The sequence below is a fragment of the Eublepharis macularius genome, chromosome 2, assembly GCF_028583425.1.
Source record: "Eublepharis macularius isolate TG4126 chromosome 2, MPM_Emac_v1.0, whole genome shotgun sequence".
Taxonomy (NCBI): Eukaryota; Metazoa; Chordata; class Lepidosauria; order Squamata; family Eublepharidae; genus Eublepharis; species Eublepharis macularius.
In genome coordinates this window covers 131591655-131614576 of record NC_072791.1, presented here as the reverse complement: position 1 = coordinate 131614576, position 22922 = coordinate 131591655, and the positions used below count along the sequence as shown (strand labels likewise).

At 42.3% G+C, this 22922-nt stretch overlaps 1 protein-coding gene across 2 annotated transcripts in view; it reads right to left on the bottom strand.

Annotated features, from left to right (window-relative positions):
- The window catches only part of CARS1 (cysteinyl-tRNA synthetase 1), a 50699-nt gene extending 29881 nt beyond the window's left edge, over nt 1-20818 (bottom strand). The window contains exons 1-6 of one of the 2 annotated variants that reach the window (XM_054971178.1): nt 20744-20805; nt 10774-11019; nt 3989-4080; nt 3380-3468; nt 1862-1958; nt 2-100 (exon numbers count right to left, since the gene is read on the bottom strand). In XM_054971178.1, coding sequence (XP_054827153.1) covers nt 2-100; nt 1862-1958; nt 3380-3468; nt 3989-4080; nt 10774-11019; nt 20744-20756 — 636 coding nt within the window. In that variant the 5' untranslated portion in view covers nt 20757-20805. Of the gene's footprint in view, nt 1; nt 101-1861; nt 1959-3379; nt 3469-3988; nt 4081-10773; nt 11020-20743 lie in introns of both variants that reach the window. The other variant, XM_054971179.1, reaches the window with a different exon arrangement.
- Nucleotides 20819-22922: the final 2104 nt, after the last annotated feature.

Genomic DNA, 22922 nt, shown 5'->3' with positions numbered 1-22922 from the left:
CCTCAGAGGCAGTCCGAACATCTTCAAGTAGTTGTACTGCTGATGGCTTCTTTTCTCTGTACTGTTCAAATAGATAGTTTTGCCTTGCCCTTTTTATGATCTGCAAACACAGAAGGAAATATATTCTGAAGGAAAATATAAGAACTGTTTTATTTCACATAACACCTCTAAATTCAAAATAATGCAAAAATGTGTATTTCATCAATCTGTTAACAGAAAAAGATTGTGCCATCAAGTCACAACCTTCTCCTCTCAAAGCCCCATCCCTGTCTCTGTGCAGCTGCAGTCACCTCCCTTTCCCTCTCAACCACCCCCTCCCCCGCACTGTTGTTGTTGCTGGATGTTTCCTGTTTCTCCTCACCACCACCACCACCAGCCCTACCCCTTAGTGTGTCTGTGGCTGCTTCACCATTGATCTCTTTAATTTTCTCCAGAATCTCCTCAATCTGAAGGAGGCCACCATCTCCACTCTCCTTGCCACTTCTGTTGTCTATGGCAGTAAAGGTGACTGGCACCAGGGCCAGGAAGAGGCAAGGTCCACTCTTGGGCAACAGAAGTTGTTCAGCTGCCAGCTTTTGATGCAGCTGGTGGCCCAGATGGGCTCTGTTCCTCAGGTAGGGTGTGCGACTTCCAGCAGGGTCCATCCAGTCACCCAGTGGAGGTCTGTGTATGCGCAGACTTCAGGTAAGTGTTTAAGGGGGGGGGATTTAAACCGTCTAATTTTTTTTTCCAGGTTTTAGATTTTTCTATGACCCTGGGGGAACCCCCGTTCACCAAGGTTGCAGGAACATCTGATTTGTTCCAAAGTGGCTCCAAACCATTTTCAAGACAATGAATGGTCAGGGAGAGAGGAGAGATACCTGATATGCACGAGTGTAAAACCCGATATGTACCAGTGTAAAACTAGTTTTAACAAATAGGAGAGCATGTGGAGAAGTGGATCTAAGGACTTGACATGACAGTGTCCTTGTATTTGCCACAGGGACACCAACACCAGTTTAAAGGTGAAGCTGAGATATTTAAAAATACTGCAACGATCAGGCCTGCAGCACAGCAGAATGAGGTGCTCTTTTCCCTCACTCATCTTATCAAGTGCTGAAAGCTGGGGGTGGGGCGTATGATCATTTCAGCACTTGAAAAGGCACAGAGAGACAGAAAAAGAGTGCCTCATCCCACCACAATGGAGGCACAATCAGGATTAGGCCCTTATCGTATTTTTAAAATTCTCTAATTTAGGCTTTAAAATGGCAGAGGCAGCCAAGTGGCAAATACAGAAATGCCATTATGTCTACTTTGGCCCTAAATCATGCTCTCTTCCTTATCTCATTGTGCTCAGTTGCCTGAAGCAGATTTTTTCCCAGTGGGGCTCCAATAGAGAAAGTTAGGAAAATAGTGAGCAAAATGCGGGAAAAATGAGTTTAGAGAAGAAAGGCCTGAGAGGGGGCAGGGTTAAGCTCCCCTCTTGTTTGAGGGATGGGGGAGAGGGGGACAGACAGACACACACACACCCCTCTTTCTGTGCCATCTCTGCCAATGAGAATTTTGTTGTCTAGAAAACGGGAACTATTTCTTGACTTTAGGCAAAAGAAAAGATTAATTTCTTGAGAATTTCATCCTTATTTCCCCCCCACAGAAATTGCTATTTGATATTTTAATACTTAGATAATAAGCTTTTATTCTTAAATTATCTTTCCTTCCCACCTTTAATACCTCCTCAATTCTTCCAAGAAGCCTTCAACTCAGCCTTCATTCTCCTGCCGAAGGAGAATGAAGTAATAATCCAACTGAGAGAGAGACCCTTTGGGCCACAAGCAGGATAAAAACATCAAGATTAAAATCAACAGCTATATTTTAGATATACCTTATCATCAATATCTGTAATATTCATACAGTAGAAGACATCATATTTGAAATAGTCTTTCAAAACTCTTCTCAGGATATCAAATGAGATGTATGACCTAAAATAATTAAGATAACAACGTTTTTCATTGTACATAAAAACAATACACGGCAGGAGAAGGCAACACACAGCCTACGGACAAGATGCCAGGCTTACTGAATTGAATCCCGCAAAGTGCTCGCAGTCCTTTCCCTATGTTCCACTCTAAGCCCATGTTGACTCATGAAAAGCCAATACTGGAAGTTGGGGAAGCCTCATGCATAAAAAGAGACATGGGGCTGCAGTGCAGGTGAGGGAACCAGGCAAAATTTCCCTTCCTGATCCTCCCACCTGTTGGTGCAACAGACTCCACTGGCTTAAGAGGCAGAGAGAGATGGTTTTGCCCCTTCTCCTTCCTCAGAACAGCTGCTTGGATGACGTGGCATTTTGGTCACTAGGGCATCCCAGCCCTGAGCATTAACTTTTCACATTAAGAGGGCTGCTGGAGGAGAAGGGGAAACACAGGGCAGATCAGCACACACAAGTATGTCCTGCAACATCTTTGCAGGAACCAAAAATTATGTGTAACCATCAGTTACCCACAAAAGTAACAAATTATTTGGAGATGGTTTTCTGTGAGTTCACAGCCATCTTGTTATCTAAGAGGGATGAATCATGGTTTTAAATTCAAAGTAAAAGGCAAAATTCTGGACAACACTCATTAGAATGAAGACTTATCTAGCGCAGTGGACTGACCACATTTACAAACCTGAACATAATTATTTCTTGGGGGGAAAAAACTGGGCACTCTTGAGGTTTTAAATAAATGGTTCCCAATTAACGGATGTATAATTAGAAAGATTCTATTACTCTAAATTCAGCAGGCAACATAATCTGTTTTCAGCTAACATACCTAAGAGTTCCTTTTTTCTGTTAAATTTATCCAGAATTAGAGAAACACAATACAGAGACAGCTCCACATCCTCTAGCTGTGACCCAATGTATTCTTTATATATCTAGCTATTGTCTATGGCACAGAACATCTCTCCAGTTGAAAGTACAGCATTATAACAACAACAACAACAACAACAACAACATTCGATTTATATACCGCCCTTCAGGACAACTTAATGCCCACTCAGAGCCGTTTACAAAGTATGTTATTATTACCCCACAACAATCACCCTGTGAGGTGGGTGGGGCTGAGAGAGCTCCAGAGAACTGTGACTCGCCCAAGGTCACCCAGCTGGCTTCAAGTGGAGGAGTGGGGAATCAAACCTGGCTCTCCAGATTAGAGTCCCATGCTCTTAACCACTACACCAAACTGGCTCTCTATTATTATTAACTTCTGATAATATTCTTTATATCTAAAGTGAAACATTATTTTATGTTTCTTTTTGCCAACTTTGGCTTTTTGAGAGATTTAATATAGATGGCAGTATTTATTTGTCTAACAAATTCATTTTCAGCTTTGCAATTTAACTGCTAAGACTACTATACCTTGCATGTCCCATGTGGGAGGCATCATACACAGTTGGACCACAGCAATACCATGTCACCATGTTTCCATTTTGGGGCTGAAACACTTCCTTAGGAGGAATGAGAGGGAAAGAAGTGAGAAGAAGCCAAATGTGTTCAATGCTAGTTAAACAACAACAAAAAACAAAAAAACCCAAACGCAGCAAGTATACTAAGAGAAAGTGACAAGTTGTGCTGTGCTTTTATTTTTAATCAGAGCAGCACTTCTGACTCACCACTTAATTCAGTCATCATGTTAATCCAAAGAAGCTGAACTACAGTTTGATATAATGTCTGACTACAATTATGGCCGCTGTACCACCTCTGGAGGCTTCGATACCTAGACCAGGAGGGCAAAGCAGAAAGGAGGCAGCCGCCTGTACATTTGGAAGCTCAAATTACGGTTTGGTTTCCAAACAAGGAAAAGCAAAGATTGGTATAAAGCCTGAACTGAGCCCACTACGTTACAGTGTGATAACAAATCAGCCCTTTCCAATTAATGATATCTCAAAAATTATTTCCAAGCCTAGATAGCCTGATGAGTCAAAATGATTGTTAGAGTTAACTGTTGCCAAGAACTGAAAGATTCACCTTCTTGCGAGTGAGACTGTTGTACAGGCAGAGTTCTGGTTGTTTTGTTCCTTGTGGTGGAGACCAGTGAGGTTGAGAACGCTTGCCTTTACCTAGAAATGATTTTAAAACTGGATTACTTCAAAGGGAAAGAAGGTGTGAACACATTCAAAAGGAAGTTTTATTTGAGGCATATAATGTTCTTGTTGGTGCTATTTAAAAAAAAAAAAGATTGACAAAAGTTCCCAGTACATTGCAGCACACAGTTATCCAGAACTGCAGTTTCCATGTAAAGAGGACGGAGCTGTTAAGACATTCAACACTCCTCTCACATCAGAAACCCCTTCCCCAAAGACATTCTAGAGCATCTGAAAGAAGTCAGTCAGCTCCTGCATGCTATTACTGAAAACAAATGGCACAAATGCAATTCTGAAAGGTCTTGAGTCAGGTAGCTGTCACAAAGCCCAGGAAAATAGGGCGTTGTAAACAGTGCTAACACATTCCACTCCTCCTCCTTTTTATCAATTCATCCTCCTTTGTGAAGCTTTCCTCTAAGGCGTTCATAAATTAATATATATGGTGGGGGCCACTACAGAGAATGTGCATGTAGAGGCAGTTGTTGACTTTGCCCATTTACATGGTGGTACCTATGACGGACCAAGGCTATGAAGAGCTTTGTACATCATAGCCAAAACCTTGAACAGAGCCTAGTAGCCAATGCAGTAGCCAATGCAGTAAGTGCAAAATGGGAATAATATAGATGCTCTGCTTAGCTCCTAATAACCGAGCTGCAGCATTCTAGAATACCCAAGTTGACTTTGAGGTGAGACCTATATAGGGTGCATTACAATAATCTAGTTTCAGTGTTACTATGTAATGGATCCACGTGGCCAGGTTGACCATGTCAAGGTAGGGGACCATCTTCTGAGCTAGACTGAGTTGGCAGAAGGCATTTTTTGCAACTACATTAACTTGCTTCTCTAGCAACAGTGCTGGATCCAGTATAACCCTGAGGCTCTTAACTAAGTATGCCAGAGCCAGCTGAACCCCTTCACAAGTGGGGAGCACAATGTCCTTCAAAATTTCCACTTTCCCAACCAGTATCACTTCCAACTTGCCTAGCTTTAGTTTCAATTTGTTCACTATCAACTATTTGACTATGGCTGCCAGGCAGCAATTTAAAACCTCTACTGCATCACTGGGGGATTTGGACAGAGAGATATAGAGCTGGGTGTTATCTGCTTATTCCAGTTCCATAGCTACAAATTATTTCCCCTAAATGTTTTTCATAAAGATTGAACAACATGGGAGGATAAGATTGCACCCTGCAGAACCCTGCAAGGTAAATCCCATGCTGAAGATAACGGGTCTCCAACAATAACCTTTTGAGTCTGTTCCATGAAGAATGATTTAAACCAGTCAAAGGCACGTCTCGATACCCACTTCTGCCTCCAAATGCCTCAATAAGATGGCATGGTCTACAGTGTCAAAAGCTGCAGATAGATTCAGGAGAAGCTTTTGTCTACAGTCAGACAGAGGTCAGCCACCAGAGCTGTCTTCATCCCATAACCTGGCCTGAAACCAGACTGTAAGGAGTCCAGGGCACCAGAGTTATTTGTGATTGGCTGGATCCAAAGACCATGTCCTCCCAGTCTAAGACATTTTTACTAGCAGAGAAGAGTTTCCCCAAATTACAGCAATGGAACTACTGTATGACACCCAACTTCCCATGCTGATTATTAGGCCACAATGCCTGGACCTGCCTATATTTAAACATTTGAGGTTCCTCCCTTGGGTTCCTTAATACCAATATATTCCTTTTCTTTTACAGTAATCATATGCTTGTAAACAAAACATTTTATTAACCTCTCTTTTCTACCAGCTGCAACAGTGAACCTTATTCTGACAAACCTAAATATCAGACTAAATACACGGTTAGATTTGGCACTCAGCAGCAGCTTGTGGGGTGAGCAGCAGGGACTATCCAAGCTCCAGCCCAACTGCATGCCGATGAAGGGGAAGAGGGATAGAGCACTCTGACCGGAGGGTATCAGAAACAGGTGCTGGAGCATGTACCAGGTTCTGCTATCCATTCCATAACTGTGTGCTTGCAGCTCCATTGCTGTTTCCTGATAGTATCCATCAAGGGTGCCACATCACCCCCTCCCTCTTTAGATGTACTTGGGGGTGGGGGGAGCTGGGACATTGCCTACAATCTGCTGCTGTCTGGCCCAAGCACATAGAACGGGACAGAGGAAAATTCAGTTTTTAAAACAAAAGGAATGTACAAGTGAGGGGAACATAAGAAGGGCCCTAGACCAGGCCAATGGTTCATCTAGTCCGGCAGTTTCACAGAGGCCTACCAAGCCCCTGAAGGGCCAAGGCCTTCCCCTGATGTCGGGTCCTGGCACTGCATTTCAGAGATTTGCTGCTTTTTGATGTGGAGTTTCCTTTAGTCATCATGGCCAGTAGCCACAAATGCTCCTTTCCTCCACCAATTTGTCTAATCCCCCTTTAAAGCCAATTACGCTAGTGGCTATCGCTACATTCACTACCAGTGAATTCTGCAATTTAATTACCCTATTGAGTAAAATAGTACTTTTTTCTCCATCCAGAATCTATAACCAATCAACTTCATTGGATTCCCCAAGTGCTAGTATTATGGGAGAGGGAGAAAAAGTTCTTTCTATCCATAGTGTTTGTGTAAGGTGCCATCAAGTCAGAGCTGACTTAGGACAACACCATACAGTTTCCAAGGCAAGAGACATTCAGTGGTGGTTTGCCATTGCCTGCCTCTGGACTTCCTTGGTGGTCTCCCATCCAAGTACTAACTAGGGCCAACCCTGCTCAGCTTCCAAGATCTGATGAGATTAGGCTAGCCTGGACCATCCAGGTCAGGGCATCCACTTGCTACCCATGCATAATTTTAAACCTCTATCATGTACTCCCCTCTTAGTCATTTCCCTCCTAAATTTAAACATCTCAGACTCTTTAGCCTTTCCTCATAGAAAAGATTCTCCACCCCTTTAATTATCTTGGCTTCTCTCTCTCTCTCATCTACACAGCTTACCTCCATCACTTGTACACTTTCCACACAGCTCAATTCTAACACTGGGGCCTGGATGAGAGGAAAATCAAAACATTCTGTTGCTTCTGTGTCACAGTGTCACTGTGACACTGAGAGATCTCTGTCTTTTGGTGCTACACCTCTGAAGATGCCAGCCACAGCTGCTGGTGAAACGTCAGGAACTACAATGCCAAGACCACGGCAATACAGCCCGGAAAACCCACAACAGCCATCGTTCTCCGGCCGTGAAAGCCTTCGACAATACATCAATCTGCTTGTTGCAGCCATGAAGGTTCTGAATCATATACGGAGCTCTAATTCAAAAGAGCTTTCCCATTCATTTGAGTAAAGGATTCAGTTTGAATTCTCAGAGGCCCCTGCCAATTGAAGCATACGTGTGCATAACTTCCATAGGTGTCCTGGAATATATGTAGGGACATAGATCCAGAGGAGTTAGCCATGTTAGTCTGTAGTAGCAAAACAGAAAAGAGTCCAGTAGCACCTTAAAGACTAACCAACTTTACTGTAGCATAAGCTTTCGAGAACCACAGTTCTCTTCGTCAGATGCATGCATTTGTCCCCCATGCTTTTCAACATTATGTAAAGTCGGAGAGATTATCTGGAGATTTGGACTAAATTACCACCAATATGCAGATGACATTCAGCTCTACGCTGCATCACCAGAAGATCTTGGGGAGGCTGTGGAAACTGGGAACAGGTGCTTGGAGGCAGTTTTGGGATGGATGAGGGCAAACAAGCTAAAATTTAATCCCGACAAGACAGAAGTGGTACTGGTGGGAGAAAGGTCTGATCCAGGAAATGGGTTAGCTCCTGTTCTAGATGTGGTGGCGCTCCCCCTAAAGGAGGTGATTTCTAGCTTGGGGGTGGTTCTGGACCCAGGCCTCTTGTTGGATAAACAGGTGACAGCCACTGCAGTACATGCCTTGATACCATCAAGAGTAAACTAATGCAATGCACTCTGTGGCACTGCCCTTAAAAACAGTCTGCAAGCTTTAGTTGGTATAGAATCCTGCAGCCATAATGCTGACTGGAGTGGGTCATAGGGACCGTATCACTCCAGTCTTGTTCCATCTGCACTGGCTTCCAATTCGCTTCTGAGTCCAATTCAAGCTGCTGGTATTGACCCTTAAAGCCTATATGGCTTGGGACCAGCATATCTTAAGCACCGGCTTCTCCTATATGAACGTACCTGTTCACTCTGGTCCTCTTCAGAGGTGCTGCTTTGGGTGCCCCCACCGTTTGAGGCTAGATTCATGGCAACCCAAGAAAGGGCCTTTTCAATCATGGCACCAAAACTTTGGAACTCTCTCCCCAGGGAGATTCATCTGTCTCTCTGTACTGCAGTCTTCCTCCAGTAGGTAAAGACTTCTTTGGTTTTGTCTGGAATAAGTCCAGCAACTATTCCTGGCCCTCCTCCCTGTTCTTTGAGTTGAGTGCATGTGGTGGGGGTTATTGAATTGTTTTTAGATACTATTTTACATGTTTTAAATTCAAATTGTTTTAAAATGTTTAAAATCATTTGCCAGTGTTTTAATGTTCATTGCCTTGGGGACCCTATTTTGGATAAAAAGGAGGCTTACAAATTTTCCAAATAAATATGATTAATAATAACTGCGCTTATATACCGCTCTTCTAGGAAGTCAGGTGAACAAATCAGTGTTATTATTATCCCCTACAATACAGCTGGGGAGCTGTGGCTGAGAGGGGTGACTTACCCAAGGCCACCTACTGAGCTCATGGCAATAGCTGGATTCAAACCAGCAGAGTGCTGATTCACAGCCAAACTACTTAACCACTATGCTACAGCAGCAGACTACATTCTACATCAAACAGATTTTTTGTTCTGCATTTACTCATTACAAAAACCAAAGTATTGAACTAGACAGCAGATTTAGTCAAGAATTATTCAAAACACACTTGAGATAGGAAACCAAGAAAAAGTGATTGCACTTTCTAGGGTTTTTTCACTTTAAAATTATGTAATCTGCCTCAAAACTCAATAAATGAAATAAATAAATAAATAGTTTTAGGACTAACTAGTTTGAAAAGCTAAGATAACTGCAAGAAACACTACCAGGATCCAGAGAATCATTTTAGGTGTACTTATGGGCTTCACTACAACCAGTGGGATTTTTAGCTTTTTTCTTTGAGCGGCAGACTCTTGAGCCATATAAAATGTTTCTGAGAGTGTTTCCCATTTCAAAAGCAGCTTTGCCATGTGCCACAGAGGCTACAATAGAAGAAACACAAACCCCCAGAGCCCCTTGGGTGCACAGAGCAAGTTGCATAGTTCTTTGGAGCCTGGCAGGTACAGAGAAGACAAGAAAATCTGCACTTTCTAAATAAACACTCTCCTCTTTGTTTCAGACTCTGTATTTTGTTTCATATGCAGATGGTTGGAATAGACAGAAAAAATCTTACTGAGTTGGAATTGTTTCAGGGTGTCCTTATGAGGGTTGAACACACATTGTAATAAAAAAATACACTGAATTTTGCTCAGTAGGGTCAAAATGAACACAATGTGATTCCTGAAAAGCATTACCAGCAGAAACCTGAAAGCAGAATTCTAAAGTTCTCCCAGCTCGCCCTCTTGTGTCCTCAGAGAAAATGCTGGCATTCAAAGAAATTCTCAGGCCAGTTCAAGCTGAGCACCTCAGTCTCTTACAGAGCAAAGCAATGCTTTGGAATACTGATGCACCTGCCTCTAGCAGGGGCTTAACCACTGAAATCTAGGGCAGATATAATTGGCAGGGTGTTTAAGGGCACACCTGCAACTAATCAAGCATGGAAGCAGTGACAATACCTAGAGTAATTATAGGCAGGGAAATTCTTGCTTGTCTGTCTTGAGGAAATTCACACCATTTTAATAAAGACCATTTTCTCAGTTTCTTTCTCATTGATTTCTGGCTATAAGACAACTGGGAATGAGGGCCTGTAGAACTATTTTAAGGAATGTTAACTGATGGAACCCATCCTAAAAACAGTTCATCACCCAGCATCTTGGCAGAGAAGCCTACTCAGCTAAAGCCTCATCCATAAGAGAATGGCAGAATAAGCCAAAGTATACTAACTCACTCTTATGTCCTGCTAAAGTTCAAGATGATTCTAAAATTCCTTCTCCCTGGATTCTACGGAAATACTGTAATCTATTCTTTACTTGCTATCTAAAGGTCACTAATCATCACAACGGTAAATTTTAGTTTAGTCACATAAATAATTAGTTAGGCAGCACTCATATATCCTTTGCCTCCCTTACTATGCTATGCCTCCTCCTCCTCTTCCCCCCTTATTACATTGAAGCGTTTGAACTTGTAGAAAGTCCCATGTGTGTCTCCAGATTTCTCCATCGCCCTTTTCCTTTCCCCTTTACTCAGCATTGAAAAGTCAGTGTTCTACAACAATGCGGTTCTATGTGGAGTGACTCCAATCTAAGCTCAGTGATTTCAATAGGCTTAGGCTGGAGTCACTCTGCATAGGAACGCACTGTAAATGTGCTATGCAGGAAGGGACCGCCAGAGACAACCACCAGACCAGAGGCTGACATGTGTTTTTGTACTGATGTCGTATTCTTCTTTTTCAAGATCGAAAAGTATGGTGGCTTCAAGTCCCTCAAAGCCTATGACTATGCAACACCAGGACTCAGAGAAAGAATAACTTTTGTTCTGGTATTTAAGAATAATCAGATGAAGAAATAAAACATGTCCCTGCCATTACTCACTTGTTTGGAGTTGACAGGAGTCATGCTTTGCATTGCTGCCATCATAGATTGCTTCTATGTGCCTGAACCAACGAACCACATGGAAGTGCGTGTCCCCAGGTGGGCTCGGAAGCTGTCTGAAAACTTCCACATCTGCCTGGGAAAATGTGAACCCTTGGATATAACTACGAGTGCTGAGGTACTCATTCAGAGCCTTCCACCTGGCTTCCTCTTCACTAATGCTCAGAATACAATGGTAGTCAGAAGCTGCAAAGACAGAGGCAGATGGCAAATGGTCAGATCTCCTTGCTTAAAAGCAGCCAGAAGCAAAGAATCCCTCACAGCCTAGATTAGGACTTCAACAATGCATGTTTAAGAAGAGTTGCTCTAGTTTAAGCCCACTGAGTTCCATGGGCATAGACTGGAGCAACTCTTCTTAGGCTTGCACTGCCAGAGCTAGGTAGCAGCTAGGCCATGTTGCACTAAACAGCAGAGTAGTAAACAATAGCACAAGTTAAAAAGCAACAAATACAAGACAAAGCTAGAATTTCCCCCCGTTAAATTAACTTAAGTCACCTGGGTTAGGTAAACTGCCTCCAGGTGACCTGCCAAGAAATTGTTTAGGTTACAAATGACTAGACACAGAGATGTATGGGCAGGTGAGTTTGTGTTGTTAGCCTTATTTACAAGACTGGAGCATAAATGTAACACTACAGCCATTCATAATGGACTGTCTTAATTTACCAGGCAACATTATTAGAAATCCTAGATTTAATTCTTAAATGAATACACATCATTACTCTGAAGTTATGAGCTGAAAACTGAATGTTGCTAATTTGCCATAAAATAAGCAATCCTTTAACCTGCAACTATCACTACTCCCCTCCATCCCCCACCCCCCGGTTTTGACCTGTGCAGATTTTGGTATGCCAACAAATAAGGGGAAGGGGAAGAGACACAAGGGTTGGCACTCGGCCAGATCCAGTGGGAGAACGCTAAGCCCAGGAACACTGCCAGTGTCTCATGGGTCCAATTCAGACCCGGCAAGTATCTGGGCAATTTGAGAAGGCAATAATGGTCATGAGCTATGATCATGGCCTTTTCCCAAGCCACTGAACTCAGGGATGCTGCTACAAGTTTCAGCGGCTTGCCTCAGATGTTTGGGCACAGAAACAAGCCTGCACGCCAGCCACCTCGAGCACAGACTTACCAAGAGTGCCAAAAAGTCCACCCTGAACTCAGATGCTCTTCCTTGGGCTGAGCTGGCAAGTGGGGGAGGGTCGGTCTGGCCCCTTCACAATAGAAAACTGGAAATTCCATTTGGGGGAGGAGGTTCAGATAAACTGAGAAATTAAAAACCAATCCCTTTCCTTGATCTCTTAGGGAGGATCAAATTGCTTCCTAGGTGTCCTCCCCTGAGAGAAATCTTGCTGTGACTTAAAGAGCGCTTTGCATCCAATTTTCTGTCCCAGATGACTAGTTTGCCTTTCTATTTGATTTGAAATTTCCAAAAGGGCATGTGTGTAAAATAACTATGTATCTTGAATACTGGAAGGAATTTGGTTCCATTTTCCAGGCAATCTTTGATTAGGGAGCAAGCCTCATCAGGTCTACTCAGAAATGTCCCATTTTAATTAATGGAATTTACTCCTAAGAAACCATTCTTAGGATTACAGACTTTGGGTTGACTTGTACAGAATCTTTACTATGTAAACTTCTTATCTTTTGAATGCTAGAGAAAGCTGAAGTAGGTTTGGGATCATTAGTGAGGGAGTCAGCAGCTATTATAAGTGCTAGAAATAGTGAACTTCTTAACAGTTATGCAGATATTTGTGGGACTGGCCACCATCTCAACAGAACACAATATTTCTTTAAAACTTTACCCTAATTGTGAAAGCAAAACCACATAAAGCAAAGTTTAACTTGTTTACACAAACTTATCGCCTTCTGCAGAAAGGTAACTCAAAAATTATATTTGAATTAATTAACTTTTTTAAAAAAATCAATAAAATATCATTTTTTATTTTTACATTGTTTATTTCAAATGCCAAGTAAATAAAAGTAAAGGTTTATTCTAGACTTGTTATTCTTCTCTCTAGTGAAGGATGGAGGCCACCAATTACAGTCACCTGTCGGTGTGTAAAATACCTTCAACTCATAGCCAACTTATAGTGACCCCTGCTCGGGTTTTAAATTCAAGTGACTTACAGAGACTATTCCTCTGCAATCTTGGACTTCCTTGGTGGTCTCCCACCAGGGCTGATCCTACTTAGGTTCTGATATCTCGTGAGATCAGGCTAGCCTGGGCCATTAGCTTGAGGGCACTAAAACTTTTTGGGCTGGCCCTCATGGCAAGCATAATGTGCTGCTATTTGCTTGGTGTGCTAGGACATGCCTGTCCTTTGCCTAGATTGAGGCTTAGAGCTGAATTGTATGAAACTATTTTTTGACAGTCCAGTCTGGGTTCCCTCAACCTCTTCTTCATACCATCTCCTGCACATCACGCTGTTGGGCTTGCAACTCCCCAATGGGGCAAACCACACCCCAGGGCTATTTTGGGATGGAAAAACAGTATAGGATGAATGCTGACTCCCCCTTCTTCCCACATGCTATGGTCTTTGTACTAATCAGGGTCCATACATTTGGGAACTGAGCTCCTAGAAGCGTGGTGTGTGGCTGGTTTTTATGTACATTGGATTCGGGAAACTCAGACATGACACTCATAAATCCTCTTGTGTAGTTTGGCCCTCACAACACAGCAGACAGATAAGCTTTAGACATACCCTTATCTTGAATTTATGAATACATTATCATGTTACTTAAGGGAGAATATTTTTACTAGATATGCTGGAGATGAAGGTTTAAAACTGGAAAAGTAAACAAAATTAAAATTCTTAAAAGAAAAACTCAATGCTAGTATAAAATAGCAACAGATTACACAAAGGAAAAGGCAGCAGTATAATCAGATGTATTTATTACAACTTCTAAAATGTAGCTATCATTGAAACTCAAAACCAAGCAATGAAAAGGTTTCCTGGCAAAAAAAAGGCACCTGCTGTCTAAAAAATTAAGTGAACATTGTGTATGACAACAGTGCATTTCTGCCTTTCCAAAACTACAAGTACCCTCAATAGAAGCCTTCCAATAATAAAGCACCAAAATAAAAAAGGAGATTAGAGAGATTCATGGAAGACAGGTCTATCCGTGACGACTAGCCATGGTGACTAAATGTAACCGCCACATTCAGAGGCAGTAAACCTCTGAACAGCAGTGCCAGGAGGCAACTTCAGGGGAAGGCTTCAGCCTCTATGCCTTGTTGTTAGCCCTCCATAGCAACTGGTTGGCCTCTCTGTGAGACAGGATGCTTGACTAGATGGACTGCTGGTCTAATCTAGCAAGGCACTTCTTAGTTCTTATGTTAAAAGCCATGCAATACTTTTTATTGAGATGAACCAAAAACATAAAACAGCATGCAAGCTTTTGAATTATCTGGAATGCCTCATCAGGATGGATATTTTAGGGGGGGGGGGTTGTGTTTCAAGGTTATGATCATAAGGCCTTCTCCTCTCATTTGGTGTACTTTACAGACTTAGGACGTTTCAAGCATCTTTGGCCCTTCATAAGTCTAATGAAAGCTACCACTGTGAATATAGAAACCAGTGGTTAATCACGGTAGAATCTGGAGGTCACCACATATTCAAGATGACAAGTCAAGATGTTATGAGCAGGAGAACTTATGTTTAATGCCGTCTTGGTTTTTTGTTTGTTTGTTTGTATGGCCTCTAGATCAAATTTGTATTGAGGTTTGAGGCTTAATTTCAAGGCCACTGAAACTAAAACTGAATCCCACAAAAAAGAGAAGTTGGCAAAGAAAGCATTTAAGCAACATCTAAGAGAAAGGAATGTATGGAATGAGAACAGTGGCTTGTGGCCATTGAACATTCTACACATTGTGGCACCTCTTCCTGAAATCTCAACATGAGATCACTATCTACCCTGAAATAATTGCTGGATTTCTCATCCCAAGATTTAGGTGCTACTGGATGATGGGACAGACTGTGGGAGAGGATTTTGTGGGTTGCTAAGTGACCCACAGGTCATGTGTCAACTAATGTTCATCTCATAAAATCACCAAATTCATCTGGGAGAAACCTACTTTTACTTTAAACATAATCTCATAATCAGTCCATTTAAATAGCTGAAATCTGTACACAATATTTATAGTTTATATACTAGTTTCTTCTAGCCACCACTGGCTAAGTATTTAGCTACTGTCATTGTTGCTTACATGCTGCTGCAGATGAGCACTCAGAGAAAACAAAATGCTCTTGAAAAAAAACTGTATGTTTGCATCAGCACTAAGTACCATACCTCTTTGGTCGTCACATGCCAATTAAGTGCTGAAAGAATCAGAAGAATGCACACAAACACACCCACATGTGTAATTAGAAATAAGTCTGCAATTTCTGCACAAAAAGCACCTATCAATTTGTTTTTTAAGCTAGGCACGACATATTTTTTCTAACCCAGTCTACCCTGCAGGGTTGTTGCCAGACTAAGAATTAAAGAATTTCAGGCATGCCATCTCGAGCTCCTCAGGACAAGGGAGGTAAATGTGTTTGACAGAACACAAGCTCCCTAGTGCCAGATGCCACAGGTGACCCAAAGCACCAGTCTTGTAGCTCTCCATCATCTGACTTTGACATACACGCTCTGGAATGCAAACTGACTGCCACTTCCCTTTTTAAAGATTAATGGTTCTGCCCAAGTACCTCTTAATAATATGTTCAAAGGGAAATCCTAAGAATTAGGCTTTAAAACATCAACGCATAAAGAGTAAAAATTATTTTAGCAAAATGTACTTATTCTATTTAGTTAGTGTATTAGTACCCCCATCCTTCTGTCAATGAGCTCAGGGTTATCCTCTCCTTTTTATCCTCACAACAAATCTGTGAGGTAGATTAGATTGAAAGAAAAAATACTTGGCCCCAGATCATCCAGTGAGCCTCCATGGCAGAATGGGGATTTGAAGTTAGACTCTCTCAGTTTAAGTCGGGTACTTGAACCACTATGCCATAGAAGCCCTCCAGTGAAAACGTTAAAGAGGGCCAGAACATTTTTCATTTTTTTTTTTGAAAAATTTTTATTGGGTTAGAATCCATTATTTCCACATTTACATTCAATTTTCCCCAATTTTTTCATCTCTAACCCCCTCCCTTTCCCCCCCCCTTTTTGTTGACTTCCAACAGCTTTCCAACCCTTTGTCCCCTTTCCCTTACTTTTATTAGCTTCCTCTATCTAAAACAAATATATATTCTCCATTATTCTAAGCAGTACATCCTTAACTATTTTTAACATTATATGCCCAAACTGTAAGTCTTTGTTTCCATCTTAGATAAACAATTTATCCCAATTTTTCAATTTCAGATATTTCTATATATCATAAACCATATAGATCATACATTCGTTTATATCAAACAATTTGACTTATTCTCTATATATATTACTCATTCTATCTTTTTATAATAGTTCTATATATCTCTCCTCACGTAGTCAATCAATTTGACCCATCTATATCTTCAGACATTCAGTTTGGTACAAAACTTATCAGAAAAAAAGAAAATATTGTTAGTTAATCGCTCCTTATATTTAGTCCTTATAATTAATTATTTTCTCTATGTTCTGTTTGTTAACCTATATATATCTATATATATGTCAATCTATTAATCTGACTGCTTATTAATTCACATTTATCTCTTCTCCCCCCGGTAAAGTCTCCCCCCTCTACTTCAATACTTCAGTAGTTCTCAAACTGCCACAGTTTTCCTCCCACCTCCCATTTCTTCTCCAGGTATTGTTTCAGCTTCTCCCAGTCTGTGTTGAACTGCCCTGAGTCCAGATCTCTCAGTTTTCTTGTCATCTTGTCCATTTCAGCCATATACAGCAATTTGTAAGTCCAAAGAGGGCCAGAACATTTTTCAGATTACAAAGCACCAGCATGGAATACTTACAGCCCAAGCTTACATTCATTTACTCAGAAGGAAGTCCAACATAATTTAATAGGTAAATTTGCACAGGAGCTTCAGATTTCTAAATGACTGGATTTTTTGAGCTCTGGTTATAAATCCTGAAGTCACCATAGATAGCAGTCAGCAGACACTTCTGTGCTCATGAGTAACAAGGTAACTTTTGAATGCTGTGAGCAAAGAAAAGGATCCTGGGACAGGTGAGAAATTGTGCATGAGATAGACAGGGGCGGAGCAAGGGTTTACCCCGCTCGCGGCCGGCTGGCCGGGCGCCCCCACGCGCGCACGAGCGCGCGCGCACACTGGCCTGGGTGTTGACGTCACGCGTGACGTTATCACGGGAGCGCACGCGCCACCGCTGGCCCAATTGCTGCGGCGGGCGGCCTCCGAGCTCTCCCGCTCGGTTGCCTGCGCCGCCGCAGATGCCTGCCCGCGGTGGCTGCGCCTGGCCAGGGGCTTGTGCTGGCGGCGGCAGCGGCGCGGGGTGGGAGGGATAGGAGGCTGGTGCTTTGTGGCACGCGCTCCCGCCCGCCGAGCCTCCTCCGGCGCTCCCTCCGGCACCCCGCGCCTGCGGCCACCGCCTACCTGGCCTCAATAGGCCCGCCGCCCCTGGAGATAGAGCCCATAACTGCATCCTGTGTGCCCATGGCTATAGCAAACTTTGGTTCTCTCTCCTGAAGACACAGTTGCTTGTACTGCATGAGTTTTTATCTCTCCTTTTTGATCTTTACTTCTCTAAAACACAAACCAAACATCAACAATTCCAGCAACAAGAGGCAGCCGTGCTTTTGCTCCTTTCCAAAATTTGGTGTCAAAACTTGGTGTCATCCCCAGTGAGCTCAATGGAAACCTCCACCCCAGTCAGTTGTTCCTGTGCCCAAGGGATGAGGCTTCCTCTCTCCCCATCACAGATTACGCATAGTCTCAACACTGGACTTGTTTGGTGGTATCAGCAGTAGCAAAGTGCCATATGGAAGAAAGTGAAAGACAATTCTTCTCACCGTGGCTCTCCTGTATCAGCCACAAATCTCTCTTTCTGAAACCACTGAGAGCCCAGAGAAAAATGCCTCCCCAAGTCAGTGGGCAACTAGGTGCAGGAACAAAGTCGTAACACAGCTCGGCAACCTGATGACTGTCCTCATTTTAAAATATGACTAGTTCTTTTTTTTTTTAATGAGCACCTATGAAATAAATGTAAACAAGCAGGACTTTTTTTCAACAAATCATTCCTTATTAGATAAAAAAACTACAGATAGTAAGTGATCATGACCTCATTTCCCCAAACTTATGCGCTACTTTTAAAAAATCCACAGGCGCAGTGCTTTTGCATGCCTCTATTAGTCATTAGTTTTTGACATTGGTTTGTCACCATGGTACTTTGGCTAACTTTCACATGAACTAAATTTAGCCCTGCAAAGCCTGGAACAGAGTAAATATACTGAGAACTTTTCTTGGCATCTCTTGAGGAAGTGAGAGATCTCTGTCTTTTGGTGCTACACCTCTGAAGATGCCAGCCACAGCTGCTGGCGAAATGTCAGGAACTACAATGCCAAGACCACGGCAATACAGCCCGGAAAACCCACAACAGCCATCGTTCTCCGGCCGTGAAAGCCTTCGACAAAAACCTGAGGAAGACCTGACCACATCATAAGGCCACACATGCTTTGAGGTAATGATGTGCTAACTCTGATACAGCTCTGCTTTAACACTCACACCAATACAATAATAATGTAACAATAGGGCTTAATCAGTTCTGGTCCCATATATCTTTGATTTATCCCCTTATTTCTGCATGAATGGTTTTTGCCTTTAGTTTTCACTTTGGGTTTTTGTTCGTTTGCTTTCCCGTTTTTCCCTGGTTCTTTTGAGATCACGTTTACCCAAATTTTTTTTAAAGCTGATTTGGAGTCACTTTTATGCAGAACGTTTCTTTCAGTTTTGTTTGTCCTGTCTACTCCCACCCATCTCCAACCCACTTTTTGATTACTAGTTGTTCATCATAGTAAACTACTCCTCCCTCCTTCCTCCCCCTCTCCAGTTTTGCTTTCAAACTTTTTTTTTAATAGTCAATTTCATAACATTATAAGGTGCTAACACTGTAATAATAGATGCGGCAGGTTCTCTGAATCCTCAGGTTTCATTTTTTTTAAAGTAAGGAAAGGGGCATATCTCTGCAATGGAAGGGGCTACTGACTTACTTTTTAAAAAATGAAATGTTAGATCCTTATAACATTATGGAATTGGGTTTTTTTTAAAAAAATGGAAAAGCTAAGGACAGGAGAGGGGACTTAAGCATGCACTAAAAATAAAAAAGGAGAAGTGCTGTGACACCACTGATGACAGCATCCTTGCTTGAAAAACCTGATAATTTAGAGCACACGAGGAAGAAAATAAACCTACTCCCCAACTGTTAAATGTAGAGGGAGGGCAGACATGCAGAAGAACTGTGTTCAAACTGAATCCAGGTCTTGTGGAGCAGCTGCTAAGAAAATCAGGAATAAGATGGAAAAGCCCAATAGCATGGACTTTTCCAGACTTTCAAAACTGAAAGAAACATTCCACATAATGGTGACTCCAAATCATCTTAAAAATCCCAATAGCATGGACTCCATCCAAACTACACAATCTTAATGCAGTCAGTGACAGTTGTTAGATACAGCCAACAACTTAGGGATACATCACGTGACCATTCTGGCATGCCTGCATTTGGGTTAAGAAGATCCAGAGAATAGCTAGCATTCATGAAGCAGCTGTAAGGCAACTTCAGCACAAGCCCACCATCAGCTTAATTCATGTTTACCTTGTTGTCACTCAGCTCACATTCAGTATTCCTCTGAGAACACAGTTAAACATATGCCAAGTTGAGTAAGTTCCAAACCGCTCTGCATAAATTTTCACAACATATTCTATTTGATGGGTGCAATATTTCAGAAAAACTCCTTTAACTATCATGATCAGTTATCAAATGCAATTAGCATTCCTAGTTGCTCCATCTCATTAAAGATACCAACAACCATGTTTGCTCAGAAGCCATTTTCACTATGATTTTCACTATGCTTGCTCTAAGTAAATGAACAGGAGGAGGAAGTCTAACATTTTCATGATGTTGCCTTTCCCTAAGTAAAAAGGTAAAGCAGGAGGGGGGGGGGTGTTCAGAAAACTAAACAGAGAACATGACAGAAGTGTAAAGAAAATATTAATAATGGTACGGAGGCAGTGATTTCTTGGTCTCACACAAGACTGGGACTTCAAAAGATGTGGTGATGGACACTAGGCAACTTTTAAACAGTTAGACAAAACCCAGAAGGGTCAATCTATCCATAGATATATTAGCTAAATAAAGACTTGAGACAATATACTTGACAATTAAATGGTTCTAGTAAAGAAACGACTGCTGTTTGAACACACATACACTCACCCCCCAGTGGACAACCTATCTGGCCGAGTTAGAAACCTGATGCTAAACTAGAAACGCTTGTAATGAACAAATACTGCTCTTAATGATCACCTCTCAGGCCGTTTGCAAGTGATCAAAAACATATATTAATCAAAGTGAGGTGATGGCTCTCTTGGTATCCAAAGACATGCCTCCCGACTTTACCATGCTCCTATCACTGCGGGTCCCATCAGAAAAGACAGGCACCAAAATCGCAAGGGTACCTAAGGTCTTTGACGTGACCCAGGACACAGCTCCACCCCAAGAAACAGGTGTCGCTCATGGGTCACCGTGAGATCACAGCCTGCATTCAAGTCCCCTCCTGAGACTCGTCAGGGGCTCCAGAATCCCCAGCGCCCGAGAAGGCGCCATCTGATTGTACTGGCTATGCGACAATCATTGACATCACAATAGCACTCCCCCGCCGGATAGAACAAAGGGACGCCACAAGGCCCTCTACCCCCACCCCACGGAGCCTCAGCCCATTCCCAGGGCCGCGCTACCTGGAGCACAAAAGATCGAATCTCACCTGCAGCTGCCATTCCCGTTCTGCGCTTCCTCCTCCTCAGCCTCTTAACAAGCGCCGCTCTACCACACAGGCTGATGCAACCAACAGCGTGTCCGGAAGACCCGCCCCGCCTCAGCCACTTCCGGCAGAAGCCGGGTAACCAGGCAACGAAAAGAAGAATCGTCACCCTCAGCCAAGAGACAATTCAACATCCCCGCCCCCTTGGGAGGAATTTTTTTTTTTAGCGCATGTCCCTAGTAAATCAATATCCTTGTTGGGCCGATTTTTTGGGGGGGGGGGGGAGTTAACGGTTCCAGGGACACCTTATGGATTGTTAGTGCGTCCAGATATGCCTGAGTAGCTTGCCATTCACTTCCACCCTAACAGTCTGTCCAGATGCAGAGCCAGTAAATATTGATGAACGCATTTGGCTTTCTACATTAACTAAACGCAACTAGATTCGTTGTAAAATTAAGGTTATAAAAATTAAGGTTTTAAAAGGGATACATGAAGCTATCTTACACTGAATCAGATAATTGGTCTATCAAAGTTAGTATGTTGTCTAAGTACTAGCGCCTCTCTGAGGTCTTAAGTTAGACGTCTTTCACACACCTGTTCCAGAAGCTAATAGTGAAGGACAGTATATTGCAGAATAAATGAACTCTGCACGTAGCTGCAAAGAAAAGCCTTCAGCAATCTAGAATGGTGCAGATGGGTTCACCAAGACAATGATCCTATATGGAGGGATAAAGGTGTTACAAGTATACAGGTTTTCATTTGCTGGAAGATATAGGTCCTAGGCTGCACAGAGAGTTGCACAGGACTGAATCTTCAAGTTCACCTGGTATTTCGGTACAGTTGCACAAGAGCAAAATAAGTTAAGTGAGCAGCCAGGCGCCATTGCAATGCATTGATAACATGAGACTGAATTCAACACCCTTCCTTGGGGACTTTGTCCATTCTCCCAAATATCTCAGCAAATGCACACAATTCAAATTCATAACTGTCTTAAATTATACTAGGGGATTGCAAAATTATTTATCATTGTATTTATAGTTTCTCTCCCCCCTTACAGGGACTCAAGTCAGATCACTAAAAAGCTGTATAATTACAAACCATCCACAATAATAATAGCCTCAGCGTTACTGTAGCATGGAACATGTGGCTAGGTCAACTGAGTCCAAGTAGGTAGCCACCTTTCAAACCTAATAAAGACTGGGAGGGGAACACTTGGGTTCTGACTCCACCTGCATCTTCAGCAAGAGTTAAGGTTCTGACATACCTCCCAGTTTCTTAACTGAGTCAACTAGGCTCAGTTAGACCCTACTGAATGTAGGAGAAACACATTCCTGAGAACCTCAACCATCCTGATAAATATCACCTTAATGTCTAGAATGAGCATCAGTTCACCCATTGCCCATTGATAACAATTGTCAGGCATTCCCAGGACAGAGCCCACTTGTACTGTTGGTTTAGATAATGAAATATGGAGCTTGATTTGATCAGCATACAGATGCCGCCACCCCCCCAAAGGTTTACATAGAAACTAAAAAACACTGAGGGTAATACTGAACCCTGGGGAGCCCCACAAGGCAGCTCCTAATTTCATCAGCAATCCTCTGAACAGTCAGTAAAGGAATTTCATTTCCCCAAATAGAATAGAATTACATGGTATAGAATTGCATGGTATCAAAGGCTGTTGAGATACCTAGCAAAATCAACGATGAAGCAATTACATCAGCAAACAGTGTAATCAGGCAAATACAAGTATCCCTAATCAAATCCTGATTTAAGTCCATTTGTTTTACACCAGAAAATGTGGCATGATTAAATCATTTTGTTATAAAGTTATGGTGCAGTAGCACCATTGCAATATTGCCAGATGTTACCTTGTTGACCTCATAGAATAATGCCATAAAATTTGCCATGGTGTGTACAAGTTTTAGGCATGACTAATCCCATTGTCTTCTAAAGCCGCAGCAACATTGTACAGTCTGATCCTCATTCTGCAAAGGATCAGCTTGCATGATATTCAGTTAAAAACTGAACCAACCAACTGGGTATCAAGGAACATTTGTTATTTTTAGTCTGTCTTTCTCACTGAGACTCAAGACAAATCACATAATGTGAGTCAATATAATCAACAGGATGAGGAGACATCTAACGAATAGTGTAGCAGGACGAAGATAGCAGAAATTTG